The sequence below is a fragment of the Ambystoma mexicanum genome, chromosome 10 (genome assembly GCF_040938575.1).
Source record: "Ambystoma mexicanum isolate Mex_15411 chromosome 10, UKY_AmexF1_1, whole genome shotgun sequence".
NCBI lineage: Eukaryota > Metazoa > Chordata > Amphibia > Caudata > Ambystomatidae > Ambystoma > Ambystoma mexicanum.
The window spans coordinates 1,365,862,058-1,365,885,027 of record NC_090932.1 but is presented as its reverse complement, the minus strand read 5'-3'; the positions used below and the strand labels follow the sequence as shown (position 1 = coordinate 1,365,885,027).

General features: G+C 41.6%; 1 protein-coding gene across 2 annotated transcripts in view; it reads left to right on the top strand.

Annotated features, from left to right (window-relative positions):
* Positions 1-22,970, top strand: part of GRK3 (G protein-coupled receptor kinase 3) — a 1,763,027-nt gene that overhangs the window by 1,657,396 nt on the left and 82,661 nt on the right. For both annotated transcript variants that reach the window (XM_069619380.1, XM_069619381.1), the window contains exons 14-15: positions 18,185-18,251; positions 18,540-18,640. In XM_069619380.1, the coding sequence (XP_069475481.1) occupies positions 18,185-18,251; positions 18,540-18,640 (168 nt within the window). The remainder of the gene's footprint in view (positions 1-18,184; positions 18,252-18,539; positions 18,641-22,970) is intronic.

Sequence of the window (22,970 nt, the reverse complement as noted above, 5' to 3'; positions counted from 1 at the left end):
GAGGAACTCATGCACACATTGTATTACTAATTACAAATATTTTGTTAACTCATTTCTTGTTCTCCTGCATGTACGTGCCATGTATAGTTAAAGGGATCTCACAGGTGCCGTATATATTATAATTGTAAGGTACTGTCTTAAATGACATTATAGGTTTCCGCTTGTTACAGTTTTTCTAGATATTTGTAGGAGTATAATACATTTAAACATTAGTTGACTGTATCTATGATATACAGAATTGACTTATGGTATCATCTTATACATAGTTCAGAGACATCACAGGTGCCATATGTACTATGATAGTACAGTATCGTCTTAAATAACATTGTAGATATCCACTTGGTACCATGTCATGAATATTTGAAACACTGAAGACCATTCCAACATTAAGTAACATTCATTATAGTATGACAAGTCCATAATTGCAATCACGTTTGTCACCTCCTTTTTTTCCATATACCAGGAGGCATCCCACTTATTTGCTCTATGTCTGATAAAACACCTTTCCGCATATAACAAACATCATTTGCCACAGAAATTCTTTACATTACATTATTACGAGGTCTATACTTGCGAAGACCTTTGTCCATGCCAAGAATGCAAATTTACTTCTTTACATCCCTTATGTACTCATGCTTGCATTTAGTCTTTATTCTGATATTAGAAGAAGGTCACTGTCTGATTGACTGAGTTCAGACCAGTTACAGTAGTGTTTAATTTACATATGAGTTTTGCATTGGCCTGTCTTAAGCTTTTTTCTCTATCACTGCCTCTTCTGCCAAGTATGACCTTCTGTAGTCCAATGTATTTGATATCTGTCTTCCTATCCATTTGGTGTGCTTCTTGCCAATGTTTAGCGATGGGAAATTTCAGCTCTTGACTTCCTATTTTGGCTAAACGTTCTCTAATTCTTGTTCTTAATTCTTGTATTGTACTTCCGATATATAATTTCTGACATTCGCAGATGATATCATACATCACATATTTTGTCCTGCAATTAATTGCCTCTTTGATTTTAATTTCCTTACCATTCTTGTCCACAAACATACTCGTTTTCTCATGTGCAAATTTGCACATGGTGAATGTTCCACATTTCCTGAAACCAATATTGTCTGACTGTAACCATGTCCTGTTTGTTGTACGTGCTTCATTAGGTAGTAGTGACAAGCTTAATTTATTCTTAAGAGTATTGGCTTTCCTATATATGATTCATGGATTTTCTTCCACATATTCTCTGATGTTCTCATCCAAAATCAACAGGTACCAATGTTTCTTCAGAATCTTGTTGAGGACATAATAATTGCTGCTGTTCCTCGTTATGAACCCCACATTTGTTTGTCCAATGTTTGATTGCTTCTTTCTTTCTTCTAGTGTCTGTTCTTGTGTGAGGTCGCATGTTTTCCTGTATGCTTCTTTTACACATTTGTCCATGTATCCTCTTTGTTGAAAACACTCTTGTAATAGTTTACATTCTTGTTTGAAATTGTGTTGATTCTGACAGTTACGTCATGCTCTTATAAATTCACCTGTGGGTATGTTGCGTATTGTTGGTGCATGATGGGAACTAGTTGCGTACAGGTTTGAGTTGACCTCTGTCTCTTTCCTGAAAGTCCAAGTCTAAAGTTGGTTGCCATTTACATGAATCGTCAAGTCCAGAAAGTTAATATTGTCACTGTCACATGTTCCTGTGACTTGTATCCCAATGTTATTGGTGTTAATCCTTTCGTGAACTCCTCAAATTGTATTGCTGACCCTTCCCACATCATAAAAACATCATCAATGTATTGGGCCTCATTCCGAGTACGGCGCTAACCAATGGCGCTATTAACGCCTTGGTTGACGCCGTACCCGGACCGGCAGCGCCTTAGTGGATGGCGGAATTACCGCCCCATTCCAGGGTTGGCGGGGTGGTAATTCCCCATTCACCAAGGCTCTTCCCCATTCCCAAATGAGCCCCCATACGGCTCAATGGGAATGGGGAAGATGCAAATAACGGTGACCGTTCATTACGGTCACCGTTATTGGCTTGGAGGCCCCTTTGCGCCCTCGACTTTAACACCTGCTCAAAGCAGGCGTTAAGGGCGAGGGCGCAAAGGGAACTCGGAGTATGGCGGTAAGGGATCACCGCCACCGGTCTCGTTACCGGTGGCCGCTATCCCTAACCGCCATACTCGGAATGAGGCCCATTGTGTCCATAAAATGATCTTGTTTGTAAAATCTTCATCTGTGCATATGACCTTACCTTCAAATAGTTCCCTAAATATATTGGCCAGGGCCTTAGGCATATTTGGTGTCCATAGCCACACCTTTCATCTGTTGATAGAATATATTGTCAAATGTGAATATATTGAAGTCCAGTGTTATTTGTAGCATCTCTTTGATCATATCAATCTGCTGACAGAATGACGCTGAGTCTTCTCTGAAAGAGTACTCAATAGTAGCCATTGCCATGTTTTATTGACGTGTAGAGGGCTTTTACGTCCAAGGTGGCCAAGAGATACTCATTTTTCCATTAAACCGTTTAAAGTTTTTTTTATCACATCAGTCGTGTCTTTTAAGTATGATTGCAGCTTGCTGGCTCTTGGCCATAAGATGTTATCTAGATATTCAGAGATTATTTCTGTGATCCAACCAATCCCACAAAGAATGGGAAGTCCTTTTGGCATCTTCTCAAAGGTTTTATGGATCAAAGATTGGCAGAAGAGGCATAGATAGAGAAAAAAACCTTAAGACAGGCCGAAGTAAAACTAATATATGTAAATTAAACACTACTGTAACTGGTCTGAACTCGGACAATGAGATGGTGTCCTTCCTCTAATATCATGAAGAAGACTAAATGCAAGCATGAGTACATAATGGATGTGAAAAACAAAAACAATGTTCTTTCCATGGACAAATGTCATCTCAAGTATACACCTCATAATAATGTAATGTAAACAATTTCTGTGGCAAATGATGTTTTTATATGCGGAAATGTGTTTAATCACACATAGAGCAAATAAGTGAGATACCTCCTGGTAGATGGAAAAAATAGAGGTGACAAACGTGATTGCACTTATGTCATATTAAAATGAATGTTAATTAATGTTGGAATGGTCTTCAGGGTTTCAAATATTCATGACATGGTACCAAGCGGAGATCTACAATGTTATTTAAGACGATACCGTACTATGATAGTACATATGGCACCTGTCTGGTCTCTGAACTATGTATAAAATGATACCATAAGTCAATTCTGTATATCATAGATACAGTCAACTAACGTTCAAATGTATTACACTGCTACAAATATATAGAAACTGTAACAAGCAGAAACCTGTAATGTCATTTAAGATGGTACCTTACAAGCACCCTGAAACCGTCTCAACACTGTCGGGCACCAAGAACTTCTACAAGCCCCTAGTGACATTTTACAACCCATTGCTCCATTTGTGTTAAAACCAAGTGTCTTTAAACTATTGCGATTAATTAGATTACCAACCACCCTCGTGTCAGTATCCAAGGTGCATCCCTTTTCCTTCTAGAAACTGTCCGCTGCATTCCTTTACATGGTGGGTTGTATTTTGTAGTGTACTAGAACTGTTTGTTGTGATAATAATACATTAGACATGTTCATACAACCTTGACTGGACAGTCCCTTTTATCATTGGGTAATAATTAAATTTTCGCTCTGTTGCCACTAACCTGCGATCTACGACGTTGAGGAGATAATCCTGCCGTTCCATCCACGTTACCAAAATTGGACAAGGAGGTTCATAATTTGCTTGTGTTTCCAATCTGTGTGGATTCTTTCTGGTGTACCAGAGGTGTGGGATTGATTGATGGTTTAGAAACCGATATTCATCCCTGGACCACTGGTGCCCGGGAAGTTGATTCGTCACATTGGTGGGAAGCAGTCAGATCTAGTTGGAGCCTTGCACACAGCTTAGTCACCCAATGATAAAAGTACTGTTGCAGGCAAAGGTTAGATATTTGTAATAATCATGGATTTTGTCATAGAGACTGTGAGAGGCATGAGCAAGGATGTCCTGCTTGTCCAATGTCAAGAGAGGGAACTTCACCAGAGCACTAAGGTTAATAAACCTAAGTTGCTGACCAGCCTCTAAGCTTGAGTAGAAGCAAGGGCGGTTGGGAGAAGACCCCAGGGGATGGGCTAGGCCCTGTGTATCCAAATAGAAAAGACCTTCTGGTGGGGGAAGTGGAAGATGAATAGGAAGACATCATGAGCAGTGTTTCCCGCCAACCATCCCGCTGGGGGGTCAAGAGTGGTTTCTTAACACACTTGAGTGTCAGTGAGGTCAAGGACCAGAGCACGGGATACGCCCCAGAGGCACATCCCCAAAGACTTAGTGCATGTTTATGAAATAGGGAAGGATATTTTTGACTGGTTTGAAGCACTCAAGCTGGCTTTTCAGATACAGGAGGTGAACGATGTACTGTGGGGTGCAGCCCTGATGAGTCACTTACCGACACCAGGGACTGATGAAATTCTTCAGTTAACTCCTGAGGAAAGGCCAGTTTATGAAAGCATGAAGGCGGCCCTCCTCAAGGAGTTCTGTAAAACCCCAAACCATTATCTCAAGAGCTTCAGAGAGCTCAGAAAGAAAAGTGGGCAGACATTTGAAGCGTTCATACACTTGTTGAAATATCTGAGTGGTTGGCTGGCTGTTAACCATGTTGACACATTCATTTAAAGGGATGTGCAATTTGATTCTGTGAGCTTGTTTTGAAGAATATTGTGGTTGACCTGCTCCAGCATCTCGTGGACAAGACTTTAACATACCCTAGGGAGCTTGCAAAGGCTGCCAATAGTTTTGTGACTACTCCAGTGTTAGGGAGAATTCTCTCTTTAGGCTGAATCTCCTAACCTAGTGAGTCCTCCAGCAGCTTTGCTGGATTTCTGGAATTTGTTTTCTTCTCCTGCCAAGAGTGAGACTCTTTTTCTCCCACTCTTGGACATGATTTATGGTGTTCCTTTGACTGTTAATGTGTTCTATGGGCTATGGGGTCCTTTACTCCATAGGGTCTCATGTGTTTTTCCTATGTGTGTTACACAGCACCCTCCGTGCAGTAACACAGGGGTGTCATAGTGACACCCCACCATAGACTCCATACCCTGGGACTGACTACTGTCTCCCAGGGCATGTAAAGTCACCATTGGCTTTACTAGTCCCAAATTATGAACAGAAACCAGTGCAAACCATCATATTGTGGACGTACTGGTCGGGGCAATTCAATTGCCCCAGGGTCTGTTAGTCGAGGGGGCACGTCTCCGTCCCCCCTGATCGAGTTTTGGCTGGTGGCAGTGGATACTACTTTTTTATATTCGACCGCGAATATATCCCTATGGGATTTTCCCATTGTTCGAGGCTACCAACTTTAATTATTAATTCTCATAGCCTCAAACATACCGCCGGTTTATTTATTTAATATTAATTCGCCGGTTGGTATTTTTTGCCAGGACTCTATTCTGAAATGACGTTTGTGTTCTCTTCTGCGACTCCAACCCAAGTCGAGCCCTTTGTTCCACTTTTTGGCGGGCTTCTCCAAGAAGCCTCCAAAAGTGGTGCCACTCTGTCTGGGTACCACAGGGGGTGTAGGAGGGGGTTTAGGCACCCTGGACTGAGTTACCTTGGTAACTCAATTCGCACTCTTGTGTGATTGGCCCAAGTGGTGAGCCGGCCGGCTCACCACTTAGCATGTTTGATTGACAGCTAGGCTGAGTGAATGGGGGTGTGCTGCATAAAAGCAGGGCTTTGGGGACTGGAACTTCAGAAGTCGCCACAGGACCTGAGAATCCGACGAGGGAGAAGCTGAGCCATCCTACCACGACGACACCACTGGTGGAGCCCTGCGGAACCGACTCACCACTTCCCGACGACAGAGAAGATCTCCCGGCTGGAGAGGCTTCTTCCCCTGACTGGTGGGCACAACCAGTTTACCTTCTTCTCTTCGCATCCCAGGCCGTCTTGTGGTCGAATTGCCCATGCCAAGCACCCCGGCAACCGGATAGCCACTTACCACTGGACCGCGAATAAAAGAACCGCTCCTTTTACCTGAGAACTCCGTGGCTGGTTTCTTCCCTGGCAGTGCTACGGACTCCTGTCTTCCTCCCCGATGAGATCCTCTCTTCCCCCGGACAAAGCACCGACTTGCATCTGCTGCCAGGAACAACTGCCCCCGCTGGAGTATTCTCACCACTTTAAGGTACCGTGTCCGCCATGCCTCCCTTTCTAAAGATTGCTACAAGGTAATAATAATCCCTTAACCTTCTGGACTGGGCTGGCCGCCTTGACCTTCTAACTGGTCCCTTTCTTTGGTCCAACTCTTTTTGAACCTTTTCAAGACTTTTGTGCACTGCAACTGTGTGACCTTGGACACATTTTGTTTTGATCCTCTTAAAGTGGATCCGGCTTACTGAATTCTAAACTCACAGTTTTACTTTGCCTTCCTTTCTTGTTGTGTTAGTGCAAAGTGTTGGGATCTGTTTCAAGTTATACTCTGCTTTTCTCTCCCTTTTAAAACGAATTATTAGAGTGCCATCTGCGTTATGCGCTCACCGCTGTCTGAAAATACGTGGGGCTTTCCTAAAGAATTGTCTAATATTCTTTTAAGGGAGTGTATATCTTTTAGTGACCGTGTTTTTGAATTGCTTACTATAAGTGCCTGTGTGTTTTTCTAGATGTGGTTTTAAATAAATAATTATATATCTTTTACACCAAGCTCTGGTCAGTGTTTACTTGTTCTACTGAGTTCTTTTGACCTATTGTGAATACTCTGTATACTGCCTAACTCTTCTTGAGGGAAGTCTGACTGCTCAGCCACAGCTACCAAGTGAATCTGTGTGGTACAGACTGCTACCAATTGGGTTAACTGCCAAACACCTGTAGTCTTAAATCTTTTGCAGTGGTCCTAGAGGGAACTGCACAGGTTTCTGCCTAACACTCCAGCCCAGAAAAAAGACTCAGGCATGCACACCCAAATCGAAAGATAAATCTTCAAACAAAAAGGTAAACAGGGCTGGGAAGAACAAACGTCCAACCCAATCTTCTTCAAAGTTTGGTCCCCAAATGAATGAAGGGAAATAACAAAACCTGGGGTTCAGCTGTACACACTGAAAAGAAGAGCGCAGGCACCCCCTAACCCTGGGACACCTGCGTTCTCACCACCGAAAGGTTGTTTCTTGCGTAAGGAGCTGGGCCATAGGAAAGGGGATCCTGCTTGCAAGGGCGTACTCAAGCAAGCCATTGTGAATGTTGGACTAGTGGTGGAGAACATCATTAGTGTGCGAGTCCTAGATGGAGTGGCCAAATGTCGATCGGTTACTCCAGAAGAGATCAAAGTTGCCAACAATACTCAACTCTATTTAAAACATTTACAACACAGACTGCCACCATGGAAAGGGAGAAGTCCAGAAGAAGTTCCTAGTTTTCCATGGTGCCCGTTATCTTCTGCAATGTTAACTTATTCACAACCTGAAAGAAGCTATTTGTTCCTGGACAACATGCTAAGATGCTAACAGCTATAAACCGACTGGTCTGAGAATGTACGGCACAGTTGCTGGTGCCCATGTCTGATATCAAGCAGTTAATCCTCCACCTCAGGGGTTATTGTTAAATGTTAATGATCATTTAATATTCTGTTTCATTGTGGCTCAACTGTATACAGCTCAAACAATCCTTTATCAATCCTTCCACATGTGTTAGGGGAAAAGGATGAACACTGAACAAGAGAGCTTATTCCCGCAGGCCTTGTATGACTTCAGAGAAACTTGAATCCAGAAGGCCAGGCCTCCCTTGCAGCTCAGAGACTCAATTATTCGTGAGGCTGCTTGATCATTTCGCATACTGTTTGTGCTCCAAGCTAAAGTCTTAGAGTTCAAGTAGATGAAACACGGCGAGCATCCCTGCCCTATTAAATACAATCTGTATTGGCTGCATGAGAGATACCAAAACGCAGAAAGTGCTTCAATTTAATATGGATTTCAATGGTGGCATTCAAAATATGCAGTACAAGGTAGCAAGGTAGTATATGCTCTTTAGTTCATGTTTTAATGAGGTGTTTGCTTCTTTTCTAAAGCGCATTGGGTATTATTTTACACCTATACCTTTTAGGATGTAAATTATGAAATCAAGCTAACATGATTTCCAACAAGTAACTCTGCCGCTAAATGCTGTCCTTCACATTCTCTTTCTTTGTAGATGTGTGTGTTTTACAGATGTGTGGGTCCCACTAACATGTGAAGAACTAACTGCTCACTATTTATTGTTCTTACTAGACAGTGCATGCACTTTATCCCCAGGCCCCTTATCAGGTGCCATCAAGATATCACAACAGTTAAACCTTTATGCGTTACTGTTTTGGAGCAATCCCTGCTTTTGTACGTGGAAAAGAAGATTCTTCTCTGCCTGTCCTCTGTGATGATACTCTTTGTGCTGGAGGCATATCTGCCTGTGTTTCGGTGCATTGTACGGGGCTAGTTGCCGCCTACTGCCGATTCAGATAAGAATGCCGTGAATTCCTCTCGTAGTTAACCTGCCACAGCATTCTACTCTCACTCTCTTTCATGCCAGGGTGTTTCCATATCTTGAGATCTTAGCTAGTGCCTGGACACGTGTGGCACATGCAATGACTGCTTTATTGATGCAGAATGATTCACTAAAGCACTGTTTCAGTGGTTTATTTATTTGTTTGTTTTACAAAAGGTCGCTATTAGATTGTATAAAACCCTATTCTTCCATTGGCTTGTTTACTTTACTTTTTTACTTTATTGCATTTATAACGTGCACAAGAGATCCAAACACGTAATTGCGCAGACAGAACAGACAACATAAAAAATAAACAACACTAAATATACATAATAAGGTTCAAAACGTCTGTGAACGGACAGTTCCTAATACCAGCTGATACAAATTGTCCGTTTCTTAAAATGAGATTAATTCAAAACCATGTTCAGATTGTTGCGCGATGATGTGGACTTTTATATAATGTTTTGACCGTGAGGTGCAATGTGACCTTTGCATTCTACCGCTGCAGTTCCCTGCATGCGATATCTCAGATTCTCTGAAGTAACTTGTATGAGGTAGGATATACTGGTTCCGTGCACAAGTGACCCACAAGCACTCTCTTCAGTCATATGTAATAGTCATTTGCATTTTCAACACTTGCCTGTACATGGTGGGGGCTGTGGTCAGGCTGCATTTTCCAGTGGCAGCCATTAAATGCCTGTCACTTTAGTGCATTTTTGATATGATTGGTTATTTGTAGTGCTTAACACCCAGAGGTTTCTAAGCGCGGACCCGGGGATCGAACCTGTGTTGCTCCATGTCGTCTTGCTTCCAAGACGAGAACGTTGCCGCTGAGCTATCCTCCCGAGACTATTTAAAAAAATTGTGGGTGCTGTTTCTTGAGGCGGAGGTGCTCTGCATGAATGTTGGCATCAGGAGACATGAAATGCAAGCAGGGTCTGTGTAGACCCATCTACACTGCACTTGCTCTTCTACAGGAAGAAAACGGATGCTGGTGCAGACACAACCGCTGTCTTCTACAGGAAAAACAGATGCATGTGCTAACACATCCCCAGGTCTTCTACGGAAAAATAAACTGATGCAAGTGCTGACACGTCCCCTGTCTTCTATGGGAACAACTGATATAGGTGCTGACACATCCCCTGGTCTTCTTCAGGAACAACCGTTGTGGGGTCTGACCCATTCATTTGGCTTTCTTTGTAAATCAGGGATGTGCTTGGGGATGGATTAGGCATTCTTGCAGCAGGACCCAGATAACAAAAGGGTACATAGTATGTGTGATTTGCACAGGCGCATCTACTGTTTTGGCAATTTTCACAGCCAAGTGGGGAAGACTCTTTGTGAAATCATTGGTCCCTGCAAGACTTGCAGCAAGACATCAACAGTTTATTGTTGCACCCTCATGCATGCTGAAGAAATAAAGGAACCTTTTGTTTTTAGAATAATCATATCAAAACTGGTCCTTCTTAGTTTCAGCAGTTCTAATTGAGCTCTTGTTCCTATACTCAACTGTGATGGCTCTTATCTCAAATCTTTCATTTCATTTTCTTTACGTGGTATTTTATATTTTTTATGTTGTTCCTTGCGCTGGGTGCTATTGATTGGGATGGCCTACACGTTTCTTTAGATAACAGAAATTGTTGCTTATTCCAGCCCACGGTTATGTTTATTTTGCTTCAATTCCGTTGTTTACTTTTTTCATGCATGGTCGATCACGTGATCTCATTACGTGACCAAGACTTACCTGGATGTGTACTTTGATTATACATTTTAAATTTAGCATCCGGGGCAAGGGCAGCAACCAATCAGGCTGCTCGGAACATGGGCTCAAACTCCGGATCTGAGCCTGCATTTGCTTCCTCCACCCCACCATCTTTCCCCCAACCCCCTTTCCATTCTTCTTATAATCACCCCCCACGCCCCACTGACCTGATTTCTGCAGCTGTGGCACCCACTGATGCTGCCTCTTCCCGGTGTTCATTCTGGCCACCATGGAAATGGAAGAGGGCTCATTATGGAGCCCCATCATCCAGTTCCTTGCAGCCATCTTGCTAAAGTATTTTGTATGAATGAACAGGTCAGCGTGAGATGTCCCGTTAATTCAAACAAAATACAATGCTCTCAACACCCCGGTTACCGTATTGGTAACCCGGGGTGCTAATAGCATTCATATCAGATCTGGGATGCCGGATCGGGTGCTATCGACCCAGGGACCCTTGTTAAAAATCCTCACTGCACTCAGGCCTTAAACGCAGGTCCCTGGCTAATAATAGCTGATCTGGCCAGTTGGATCGGGTATGAATCCTTAATAGTATTACAATTTGTGTCCCTTCTGCATGAGTTGAGCATGCACTTTTCAGTGGACAGAGTAGACATTTATTTTTTACTCATATTTTCACTTTCATTTCACGTTACATGCGTTTGGCCGTAACGTTACTCGCGTGACTTAGTCAAGATTATAAAACTAGGTTGTAGTTACGTGAAATGGCACGAGTCTGTCCTGTTTTGGATGTTGGTTCTCTTCGCACATTAAGCAACACGTTTGTTAGTGTTATGTTTGGAATAGTGTACCGATGTTTGTTTCTTTTGTTTCCTAGGATTGAGTCTCATGTACACATGTATACTGATTCTTTTCAGTGACAATCTTCTTTTTGTAGATGGTACTGTTAAGTATTTTTCTATCCACACTATTAAGATTGACATTGGTTTCACTAATGTATATTATAGTTTTCTTGCGTTGTGCATATAGGTCTTAACTGGAGTTTTAATACTGTGATTAGGTACACGACATACTGCTGTTGCAGATTAGAACAGAAGCTACTCTATCTAGTTTATCTCAATATACTTTCCTTCTCTTTCCCTTTCTAATTGGTTATTTCATTGTCTTTTATTGTTAATTGATTAGTTCCTTTTGTCTTCCTTGTACATCACAAATGTGGTCACGTATTCAAATGTGTTTTCTTCTTTTGCTTTTCTCCTGACAGTGTTTTTCTACTTTTGTTTTCCTTGTTCATTACATGTGGGTTATATCTTCGTTCATCGTGACTGTGCGCCATTTGGACATTAATGACTGTGCGCCATTTGGACATTAACCCAACCTCTCTGTTGTTTTTTACTCCAATTGAGAAAAATGTTCATGTTTAGCTGTTCATCATGAGTGTTTGTCATTGGGTCATTTATTTAACACTTCTGCTGTCACAGACATATTCTTTTTGTGAAGTATTGCAATAGAAATTGCCCTGAAGAAGGACCCAGTGGGTCCTAAATGCATTGGCCACTGGCATCTGCTAGCAGGGTTTAATGAAACTGGACATTTTCTTTTACTAACTTAGTTTTGTGAAAGAGTCTTGATGTGCATAGCAGTACCAATCACTAATTTTGATACTTATATTTGTAATAATGATCCTACCAGGTTGTTTTAGGGTCGGCAATCCTCACCGAAGGCTTTGTGCCTAGGACTTGTTCTTGATTCCAAGTCGAGTGTCTTTTGCAGTGTATTTGTTGGAGTGGTCGATAAAGGTCCTAATGAGAAAGAGGGGTTCATGTTGCACGTGTCATATTGGTGACTGGAAGAACGGCAATGTAGATGCAATGTTGCAATTTTATATCTATTTAGTGTAGTTAATGGGAATAGGGTATGTGTTACTTTTAGTGTTACTTTGTGTTTAAATTGATATATTGTAGATAAATGTTAAAACTGCTGATGAACTATAAATAATGTAGGTATAGTGTGTCACTTAGCACCTAGAGGTTCTGCAACGAGTAGCTTCATATGTGCATGCAAGAAAGAAGATTTATTTATTTGTATTTATCTATTTATTTACTTATAGCATTTGTTATGTGCCCAAACCCAGAGGTATTATGACGTAGGTTACCGAAAGCTTACTTGTCTGGTTATAGGGTATTTGCATTGAATTACAGGCAGTGTTAGCGGTGGGTTGGTTACAGTACAGGAATTTACAATTAATGTTCAGGTGGGTTGTAAAACATGTCATAGTTACAGTGTTACAGAACATTTCATAGGTACAGTGTAGACAAAGATATTGGGCCTCATTACAAGTGAGGCGCTAAGGGGTTAACAGCACCGGTAAAGGTGCCGGTGCTGTTAACCCCGTACTGCCTCATTATGAGGTCCCCTCGCGGGACCGCTCTGGACGTCTGGTCAGACCAGACATCCTTTGAGGGTCCTGCGAGGGGACCAGCATGCTAACAACAGGCCCGTCATTAACGGACCCATTGTTAGCATGCTCCCCATTCCCATTGAGCCCTATGGGGGCTCATATGGGAATGGGGATGGTCCCGGTCCGGGTTCCCCTTATGGGGAAATACCAGGCCCTTCAAAATCGGAATGGCCCGGTATTTCCTCATTCAGAGACCACGGACCCAGACCCGAGTTTGGAGGCAGCCATGCCCTTATTAAGGGCATGGCTGCCTCCAAACTCGTAATGAGTCCCATTATCACTGACATTCATAGGTAGAGCATTTCATAATTACAGTGTAGGCAGTGATATTATCAAAGCATAGTGGGGGGACTGGAGGTTAGAATTTGTTGAAAAGCCATGTTTTAATAAGACTCTTAAAGCGGTGGTGGGAGGTCTTGTTTCTAATATGGGAAGGGGGAGTTCCAGATCTTAGGTGTAGCTACTGGGAAGCTGCCCGCCACCCCACCCTGCCCTAGAACTCTTGAAACATGGGCCAAATAAATGAGTGCTAGAGTCAGATCTGAGGGCTCTCATGGACCTTTTTTGGGAGTTGTTGAGGTATGAAGGAGCAACCTTGGTGATGCATTTATGGGTGACACAGTGCGTTTTGAAATGGATTCTGGTTTGGATGGATAACCAGTGTTCTTCCCTCCTGATGTGAAATATATGGGTGTTTCGTTTTAAGTTAAAGCTGCCCTTAAGCCTTTGTTTTGTAGCAGCTGTACTTTGGCCAGATTTGTGATTGTGGTTCCTAGAAGGAGAATGTTGCAGTAGTCTAGTTTCGCAAATATAAGGGTTCGAGCTAAGGTGAGGCAGTATTTGTGGGGTCAGGAATAGGCGACTGAGTGTGATGATCCGTGTAGGCAGTAGAGGATGAGAGGGCACTGACATGTTTGGTTATTGTAAGGTTAAAGTCTAGGTGGACTCACAAGGTTGTGACCTATTTTGAGGACTGGGATGGGTGTTCGATCAATGTTCGGCGTGGAGAGTTTTTATTCTGGAAGGGGAGCCTATGTTGAGGGTCTCTATTTTATCATCGTCAAGACGCAAACTGTTGGTGGCCATCCAATTTAGGATAGTGGCATACATCTTGTTAATGTTGGCTGAGTCTTGCTCATTGTTTCCTGTAATAGGAATGAGAATATGAGTGTTGTTAGGGAAGTTCGTATACATGACTCCCATGGTGTCCAGGGCTGCGAACAGGAGTTTTGTATATGCATTATACAAGGTGGGAGAGAGGCAGGAGAGTTGAGGGACCCCTAGGGGTACTGGTATGAGATCAGCAGCCTCCTTCCGCTTGAAAGGATTTCACCCATCTGAGGAGAAGCTGAAATTTTCCGAAGGCACATTACTTAATTTGTCATGGTCTACCAGATTGAATGCGGCCGAGAGGTCAAGTAACAGGAGAATCTATAGATTTCCAGAGTCTCTTATGGAATCCATCTGGATTTTTAGATCTAATAAGGCTGTGCTGTGGTTGGACCGGAAGCCAGATTGTCTGGTTCCTAGTAGACGATTGCTTTCTAGATAGTTTTGGACTTGCGAGTAGGCTATTGTATCGACTCATTTTAACAGAGAGGGCATAGTAGTTATGGGGCGGTAGTTGGTGGGTATGGTGGGGTCCAGAGAAGGTTTTTTAAGGAGTGGGGTAACCCATGCTTTTTTGATACTGGCGTGGACAGAGTTGGTGGTGAAGGAAGTGTTCATGAAGTTAGTGATGATTCGGTGTTAACATAGGCACGCAAAGTTTGACTATGTGCGCAGGGAAAATATCACCTTAACAATTGGAAGATTTTAAGGTGGCAATGATATTCAAAACCTGGTCTCGGGACACCGTGGAGAATTTGAATGGAATGGTTGATCTTTCTGTATCTGCGTCAGGTGTTAGGGGCGGTATACTATTGCTGGCCAATATGTTTCTTTTGACTGGTATTTTATTTTGGAGTGTGCGGATATTGGAGGGTAGTGAATTCTGGATGGTAGTGCACCAGGATTTACTGGAGTTTATGGGAATGGTAGATGGGATGGGGCTTCCAATTCTATGAGTATGTAAAACAGTTCTTTGGAATTAGAAGCAGCATTATTTAAGCAGGTGTTTAGAGAGTTAGCTTTATGGGGTATGACTGCTGCTTTGTAGGTTTTATTGGCTGTCAGAAATGAATTGGCCTCAATTTGCAATCATTGAGGAAATAATGGTGAGAGAACACGGTAGGCTTGAACATGCATGCACAGACATTCATACATTGGGGTCTTTAAAGATGTGTTTTGGAACAATTGGGGTACATTATGAATTTGCAATCTGTATATCACAGATCTTCTCATAGCTAAGGATTGTGCAGTTCCTAGGAGCCCGGGATGGTGATATGAACTATGTTTGACTGGAAAACCCAGTTTAGCAAGGTTGAAAGCTGAGGAAGGGCAACAAGCAGCTGACCATATCAGATGGTCATCCACAAGCAGGCTCATCGTATGGATTTACACTATTGTGGAAAGGACATGCAATCTTTTTAAGTACATGGGATCCTGTTATTCATTGTACAGAGAAGTCCGGCCATCTGTTTGTGACCCAGCAATAATCTTTTTGAAAGGGACCCTTAAGGGCAGAGTTGACAAATGCTTTATGGGTTTCAGTTAGTTTCCCTAGAGGTCATGCATGTTGAATTGGTAGTCATGTAGATCAGAGTGAAACAAGGACACCAGCAAGTCTAGGTGGGTAAGATATTTTTCACTAGATCAAAGTGAACTTATTTTTTCTCCCCCTATGCATATTCTTAAAGTGTCCTTGCAAACCATGTGTACGTCTGGGGTTAGAGGCCTCAGGCAAAGAATTATGTTTTTGTGTTAATGAGTAGCTTTCGGACAACATCATGACCTACCACAGAGGATCCCAAAAAGCAGTGTGCTGCGAATATGTGCTGATGATGGTAGTTAAATAAATGTGTTAAGTGAGAGTGTGGGGATTAACAGAGATTTGATCTCTTTTGTATAGGTTTGACCAATCATGTGTGGGGGGATGATTTGTAATAAAGTATGTGGGAGTGTTTTACTGTCACAAAATGTATAAGAAGTGTCAAACTGTGTGGTTCGAGGAGAATCAGGTAAGTATGACTCTACAGCATCTTCTAGCCCCTCCCGGAGGTTTGCACAATAAGCTTGCTTTATGGACAAACCTGCACTTGCTTCTTGAGTGGTGGGTCTACTTTGGGTTAAGGTAATTAGCGGCCCATCTGCACACACTTTTTGAGGGTTTGCACCCCATTCATTATTATAAGTGAGTTTTACGGTTTGAGTAACTATTGTGAATCATTGTACGGCCCACCCACATTCTATTTATTGTTGAGTTGTTTGCCGTCTGCTGGCAAGGTTATTCAATTGTTTGTGAGTGGATTAATTGGTATGAATAAAGTGTGATTGAGCATAGAGCATTGAGAACGTTAGTGTTGGATGGTTAGTGGATGGCTCGGTGGGCAACTTGGAGCGTTCATCCAGTTTGCCCCTGGCAATCTCAGTAGTAGTGTCCTTTGGGCATGGTATGTGTGAAAAGAGGTCCTGAGGCACTGTGGAGCGGGGTGGTATCTCTAGCAATGGGCAATGTGCAGTGACTGATCCTTTATGAGAATGAGGAACAAATGAGTGGAAGTGGAGCATGCAACAGTGGAGTTCCTGAGAGGAATTCAGAGAAGGAATTCAATAGATGGCAGAGTCCTGATGGGGTCCCTAGGAACAACTCAGCGTGATGCAAGGTCTGGTTGTGAAATCTTGGAGCCAATCAGAGAGCAAGACACACTATACAATAATTGCATGGGGCCCTCTCTATGTCTCTCTCTCCCAGGCTCTCAAGTAGATACATTTTTACACTGTGTCTTACACGGATATGGGAATCAGCAGATGAGGGTGAGGGCAGTCTGTGGACTCCACTCATTACCGTAAGAGGAGTGCTAAGGCTTATGGGAGGCATGAACCTTAGATTCAGAGGAGGGTGCCTGAGAGATGAAAACCCTAGTCTCTTGCTTCTCCTTCCTTAGTATACCTGTTGGCAAGTTGAGTGTCATCTCAAATCTCACTCCAACCTCTTCAGGTATTGTGCTCAGGGTGCCCTGCTACGACCCTACCCCCTGCAATGGCAACACCTGTGTTGGCGCAAATAAGCAATTAGGGCAGAGGTTATAATCCCTGATTACTTCTACCAGCAGTCTGCACCAGAGTCCCCAAAGGTCTCAAATTCCTCTCCCACAGTGTACAGCCACAGGCCCAAAATGAATCTCAGCACATGTTAGCTTTACTGATCGGAGGAAATTAGGGGAAAAAAAGAAAAACATTTTAGATATGTGACATTAACTCCATGAATAACACATTTTGGAATCACAGTATATAATGAAAACAGTCAAATATGTGGGGAGAACTATTTAAGGTATGCAACTGTAAACAGACCAAACCTAGTTTGGAAGTGAAGGAGCCATGTAACACCTTGTTTTCCTTTATGGCATAGGTTTGGCCTTTTGTCTGTTCCTTTCTCTGTAAAGAATCCTGCCCCTGACCATGGAAGCTCTATAATTTGGCAAGGGAAAGGAAGACCACAAAGGAAGTAACATTGATTTAAAAAAGATATGCCACACAAATAAACAGATGATATCCACCACTCATTGCAGCCGATGCCTCTAGGAACCCTTTGACATCCCCTTCCTTGACAATAACAAATATCTGGTACCACGGTCCTAATGTATCTAAAAACGTTATGTGGTGGACATTAAGCGGATGATTGATGCCTGTGTATGTGTCCTTCCTCATATGAAGAAAGAACTTGACAAGATCCAGATCAGGATCAGGTGTGGTGGCACCTTTCCCTCTAACACCAGCATGGTTCAAGAGCTAATCTGGACATAGATTGTTTGTTGCATAGATACATAAAATGCTACTTACAAGCATAGAAGGATACTATAGATCGATAGACACATACATAGGCACAAAGACGGAGAGAGAAAGAGAACCAGAGAGAGAGAGATAAAGAGAGAGAGGGACACATTGAATGATATGTAAATAGAAGGGAAAGTTTTAACCCAATTCAAATAAAAAAATGTAATTGAATTAAATTGTTTTCTTATATCATGCTTCATGCCCACTCAATCCTCCAAGAGAAAGACCGGGTCTGAGTATCGAACCCATGCTGCTCAGTGTAATCTGGTGCTCAGTCCAGTCTGGATTCCAGACAGCACATTGCCCCTGAGCTATCCTCATATACATAACATAAATTACTTTAATAAAACCCCAAACTAAATGAATATGACTAACTTGCTTATAAATTCTCCCACAGAACAATTACATCATTGCCTTTTTCCCTTACGTTGTATCAGTAATGGGGAATGTGGCTCTGAACAGGAATGTGTTTGGAAACAATCTGTGATAATATATTGTAAGTTGATAGATCAAAACATTATTTTTTTGCTTTTTCCACAGTCACAGTCCTTTCCGACAACACAAAACCAAAGACAAGCATGAGATTGACCGGATGACACTCACAATGGTAAGGATTAGCAAAGGGGCTCATCCATATTTATTCATTTCAATGGGAGTGAATTTGATTTACAATTAAGAAGTGGTGTTGACTGTTTTAAGCATCTACTCATGTACATTATATAAATATTATTGATTTGTAAGTTGCCCTGTGCATTGTAATGATTGCTTCACAGCGCCCGCCGACATAGTCATGTACACATTCATATGCGTGCAATAAAATAAAGTGTATGTGTTTATGGTCAATGCTACATTTTCACGTTCAAATATCTTTTGTCCCTTCCTAAATTTCCTACAGAATGTAGAGTTACCCGATTCTTTCACGCCTGAGTTAAAGGACCTATTGGAAGGTCTTCTCCAGCGAGATGTTAGCAAGAGACTTGGCTGTCAAGGGGGCAGGTAGGCTCACTATTTCCATCCTTACTACTTATCTTGACATTCCACCTGCGTCCAGCATTATAGTGCTTTTAGATTGTACTACCAATGTCTTTCTCTCACACCAATGCAGTGTCGCTCCTTGTGTGAAAGGTGTATAGTTTGCAACACAGTAGTTTCAGTTATGGGTTCACATTATTTAATGAGTAAAGTGTGTATGATTGTATCCACTTCTGAACGTCTTTTTAAGCCATCCCATTTGCTTATAAATAATGATGACACATTTTAACAAATGCATTATTTGTATACTTATGTCATCCATTATTTTGCTATTATTTTGAATGATGGCATAATTGATGTCGATAACATTTTTTTCGTATTAGTAATCTTTGGTTTCTTGGATATTGTACAATCACCATTGTCACTGATCGTTTTAGGAGGTTTGTCTGCTGCCCTATCTGTGTGGCCATGTCTACTGCACACACATAAATCCCTTACGTCCACAGCATTGTCTTGTTTGACCACTTTCATAACTTGTGACCTCAAGAAGCCTCCTGTGTTAGGACTTTTTGTTTCAATGGAAGGTCACTTAGCAATGTCCATCAACTCTTAACGTTCCAAATATACAATCACTGATCTGTGAGTACCTGGCAAGTACTTTAGACTATAGGGGGTCGGTTTGCATAGGACCGACTTTAGTTTGAATGGCATCTTCAGTAATTGAAGAACGTTGCCGCTTGAAGATTGAGACTGGTATTGAACACAAATACCCTATCTTGTGTAATGCGCTTGTATTACTGCTAGTCTTTAGCGTTCATACCTCATTGGTCCTGATGGACTTTAGAGCATGTAGCAGTATTATGGGATCCGGCATTTACAGTCTTGTTTTGTGACCCCAGGTTAGTTTCTGGAGTCTGAGATGTTGTGCGCTCACAGATGCAATGGAGATTATATCCTGCGCTGTGATTTAGTGCTGGACGTATGGATATTCCTCAAAGCTGGAATTCAAGCCACGTTTTTCATTCTCCCTCTCAGACTGAAGACCATGTTAACCTGTTCCTCATCTGGTCATGATTATCGAAGGGCTTCACCCTGTTAAACTGTCCTCCTTTTCATACACATCATTCTGATGCCAACCTCAGTGTGGGAGCTGTAGAATTCTTTTGTTTTTGCTGAGAAAATATATAATGATAATGATTTTCCATTTTTTTGGCTGAACCTAAAGTTGATCATATTGTATGGTATTCTATGCCAATTTGCTTGGTTTTTGCTCCAAATATTCCTTCTATGTTATAGACATGATATGGACACCTCTATTGATGATTTTATAATATGTGAAATATTTTGTTTCTATTTGAATTTTGCACTCTTGAGTCTTGGATCTATATGTTTATTATAAAACACTGAATAATATGTCAACGAAAGAGGCATTTTCAAATACAGCGATTGTGGCTTTTGTATAGGCATGAAATAACCAACAGGTGGTGTTAGAATAGTGGGTACGCGGAGAGACATTCGTGAACTCTCCTCTTTGGTTCTTTGCAGAGTGGGTCAAAAACAGAGAAATTACAATTTTCATTTGTATGAAAATCATTTAATAAATAACTAAAGTCGGCGTTGAAAGGCCCTATTACAATATTAATATGGGGAATAGCAATCATGTGTACAGCAGGCACCACAAACTGAAATGACTGTAAGGGCATGATTCATAGTTCATAATACTACATACATACAGTGTAGAAACACAGACTTAGGACAGCTGTTGGCGAATCCCTTAGCGTACTTGTTTTGGAGATTGTGCCATTAGATTTGAGCTGTGTGCAAAGGCAGCAATGTCGGATTCTTTTGGTACTGAGGCTGTCCAGTGCCCTATAAACTACTTGGGAATGAAGAGAAAGTTTGTAATGCCTCTTGGTTAGAATTGTGCCATTGTGCCATGTTAGCTTGGTTCTAACGAATAGACATTAAAAACTTTATTTTCAAAACAAAGAGACATTGAGAAATGTTTCCAAATAAAGATTGAATCTAGAGATATTCACCAACAACTTTAATACAAGAATATTACATTTGTGTTACTACAAATACAGGATTGAGAGACCGCATTAAATCCAGACATTTTTGCTTCACAAACTTGTGTACTGTATTATATCATTTTCAATTAAAAACCAGACAATTGCCGCCACATATTGGATCTTTCTCTTCATGTTCAACTCATTTTATCTATCTTCAAAATAATGAAAGGCTGAGTGGACCTCCCAGTACTTTTGTGCACATGCTGCAGGGCTGCTGGAAAGACACAACAAGCATTGTCAAAGATATTAGCTTTTTGTATAGCCTTGGGATATGATTTTGCCAGGCACTTCCTTAATAGTACTCCATGACTATAAGATGGCTACACCTGGAAATGATGAGATAACCTGGACAATACCTATATAATATTTAGGCACAAAACTGTTGATTTTTCAATGCTTGGTTTTATGAGGGCGTCAGTGCAAGGAACAGATATAAATCAGGTGGCTAAAGACACACTTAGTTAATACATTTGTATCACCCTAACCCTGCATTTACAGCTGCAATTAAGCCATTACCTCTCAGCAGATTGATTAGGAATAACACAAGCAGGCCCATTGGATGAGTAATTGTGGACACACAGATTGCTTATCTGGCCAAACCTTGTGGAGCGTGTTATTCTTTGCCAACTAGGTTGTGCCATTTTTTTGCTGTGTTTGAGTGTGCTGCACATGTAGTGCTCTTTAACCTTGCTAGCTGCATTAGTTAATACACACACCACATGGGTGCACCACCAATATCTTGCTCTTGATCACCCACATGATATTTGAATTTGCAATTTGACTAAAAAGTGTGGGTCGAGGAATAGCACTGGAGGCTTGTTTAGGATTCTAATCGGGCGTCACACACCAGACCAGGACCCTTGCCCTTAGCCTAGGATGTAGCGCTCAGTTAGACTACTTTTTCTTTATTTCCTAGAATTCAGATTGAGCTGACACCCAACCTGTCTCACACCCCCTTTTACAAATACTCCGGGTCACAATGGACCATGATCCAGGCCGGTTGGTGGGAATACAATATTTATTTATTTTAAATTCAAAGAAAATCACACAATTTTAATATTGGGCAGCAATCACCAATGGGGAGATAATGACAATATAAACTGATGAAATACACATGGTTGACCTTCTACTAGATCATATCAAAAGCACAGATGAATAGGAGCAATTTTACTGTTCGGGTAGATAGCACCCGAGTTAAGATTTCCCCATGCAATGCTCCCTTAAACCCTAAATAATCGAATGGATAGGAAGCAGCGTCAATGAGTCAGGGATAATAGGAAGCAAACAGAATTAAAATCCAATCTTCCCTCACGAAATGGGAGGCAAAATTGGGTTTGAAAACCTAATTGCGTAAATGACACTAGGAATTGGTAAATAATTAATTTAAATGTGCAGTTGGATAAATGAGGTAAATATGAGTTATCACAGTATCAGGGATGTAATAACACTAGCAACTACAAAGAAAGGTACCTACAAAGGGCATACAATAAAACAATCTACTTTGAAGCGACAACACAGTGCAGCCAGACTTGCATGCACAGAATTTGCATTTGCTAAATTACACACATTTAAATGTCAAAAACGGTTTGAAAAACTGGTGTAATAGACAGAATTGGAATTCGTTTTTTAGGCTGAGTGATAGATGCACATCACAGGGATAATAGAAAAGTGAAAGAGTGACTGTAGCTGAAAAACTGGATGAGATTTTAAAGGTGGAAGGAAATTCGGTTTTAAAAATAAAAGCAGTTAAAAGAGCAAATCGGTTTGAAAAGGAAAGGACAAGTTTCACTTAAACTAGATTTAGTGGCTAGATTGTTAAAGAAAGAGACAGTACGCTCCAAGGTTCATTTGCACGGTTAACCTTTTCTCTCCGCATTCAGCTCTATGTGGGAATTGATGAAATTATTCAAAATATGACTAAGGACTTATGTAAGACAGAAATGAATGGAAGAATTGTGCTAACATTAGGAAATCAAGGAACAGAATACACAGAGGATTCAGAATATCTTCAACAAGTTATCAGGGGGGTATTGGGTGGCATTACTTAGGAGGTGGAACAAAGACAAGGTATCAAGTTGAGGTATACTATGTGTTGCTATGGGATGGGTAATACTCACAATCAGCGCTTGAGTTTGGGATTTTGGGACAGCCAACCGAGTTTCTGGACAGCAAGGCATTATCTGGTCACTGGTCACAGCACCCGGCTCTCCTAACAGAAAACAGCTGGTTAAAGGTCTGGTCACGGCACATCGGCATGCAGGTAGTAGGGCAAAAAGCCGGTT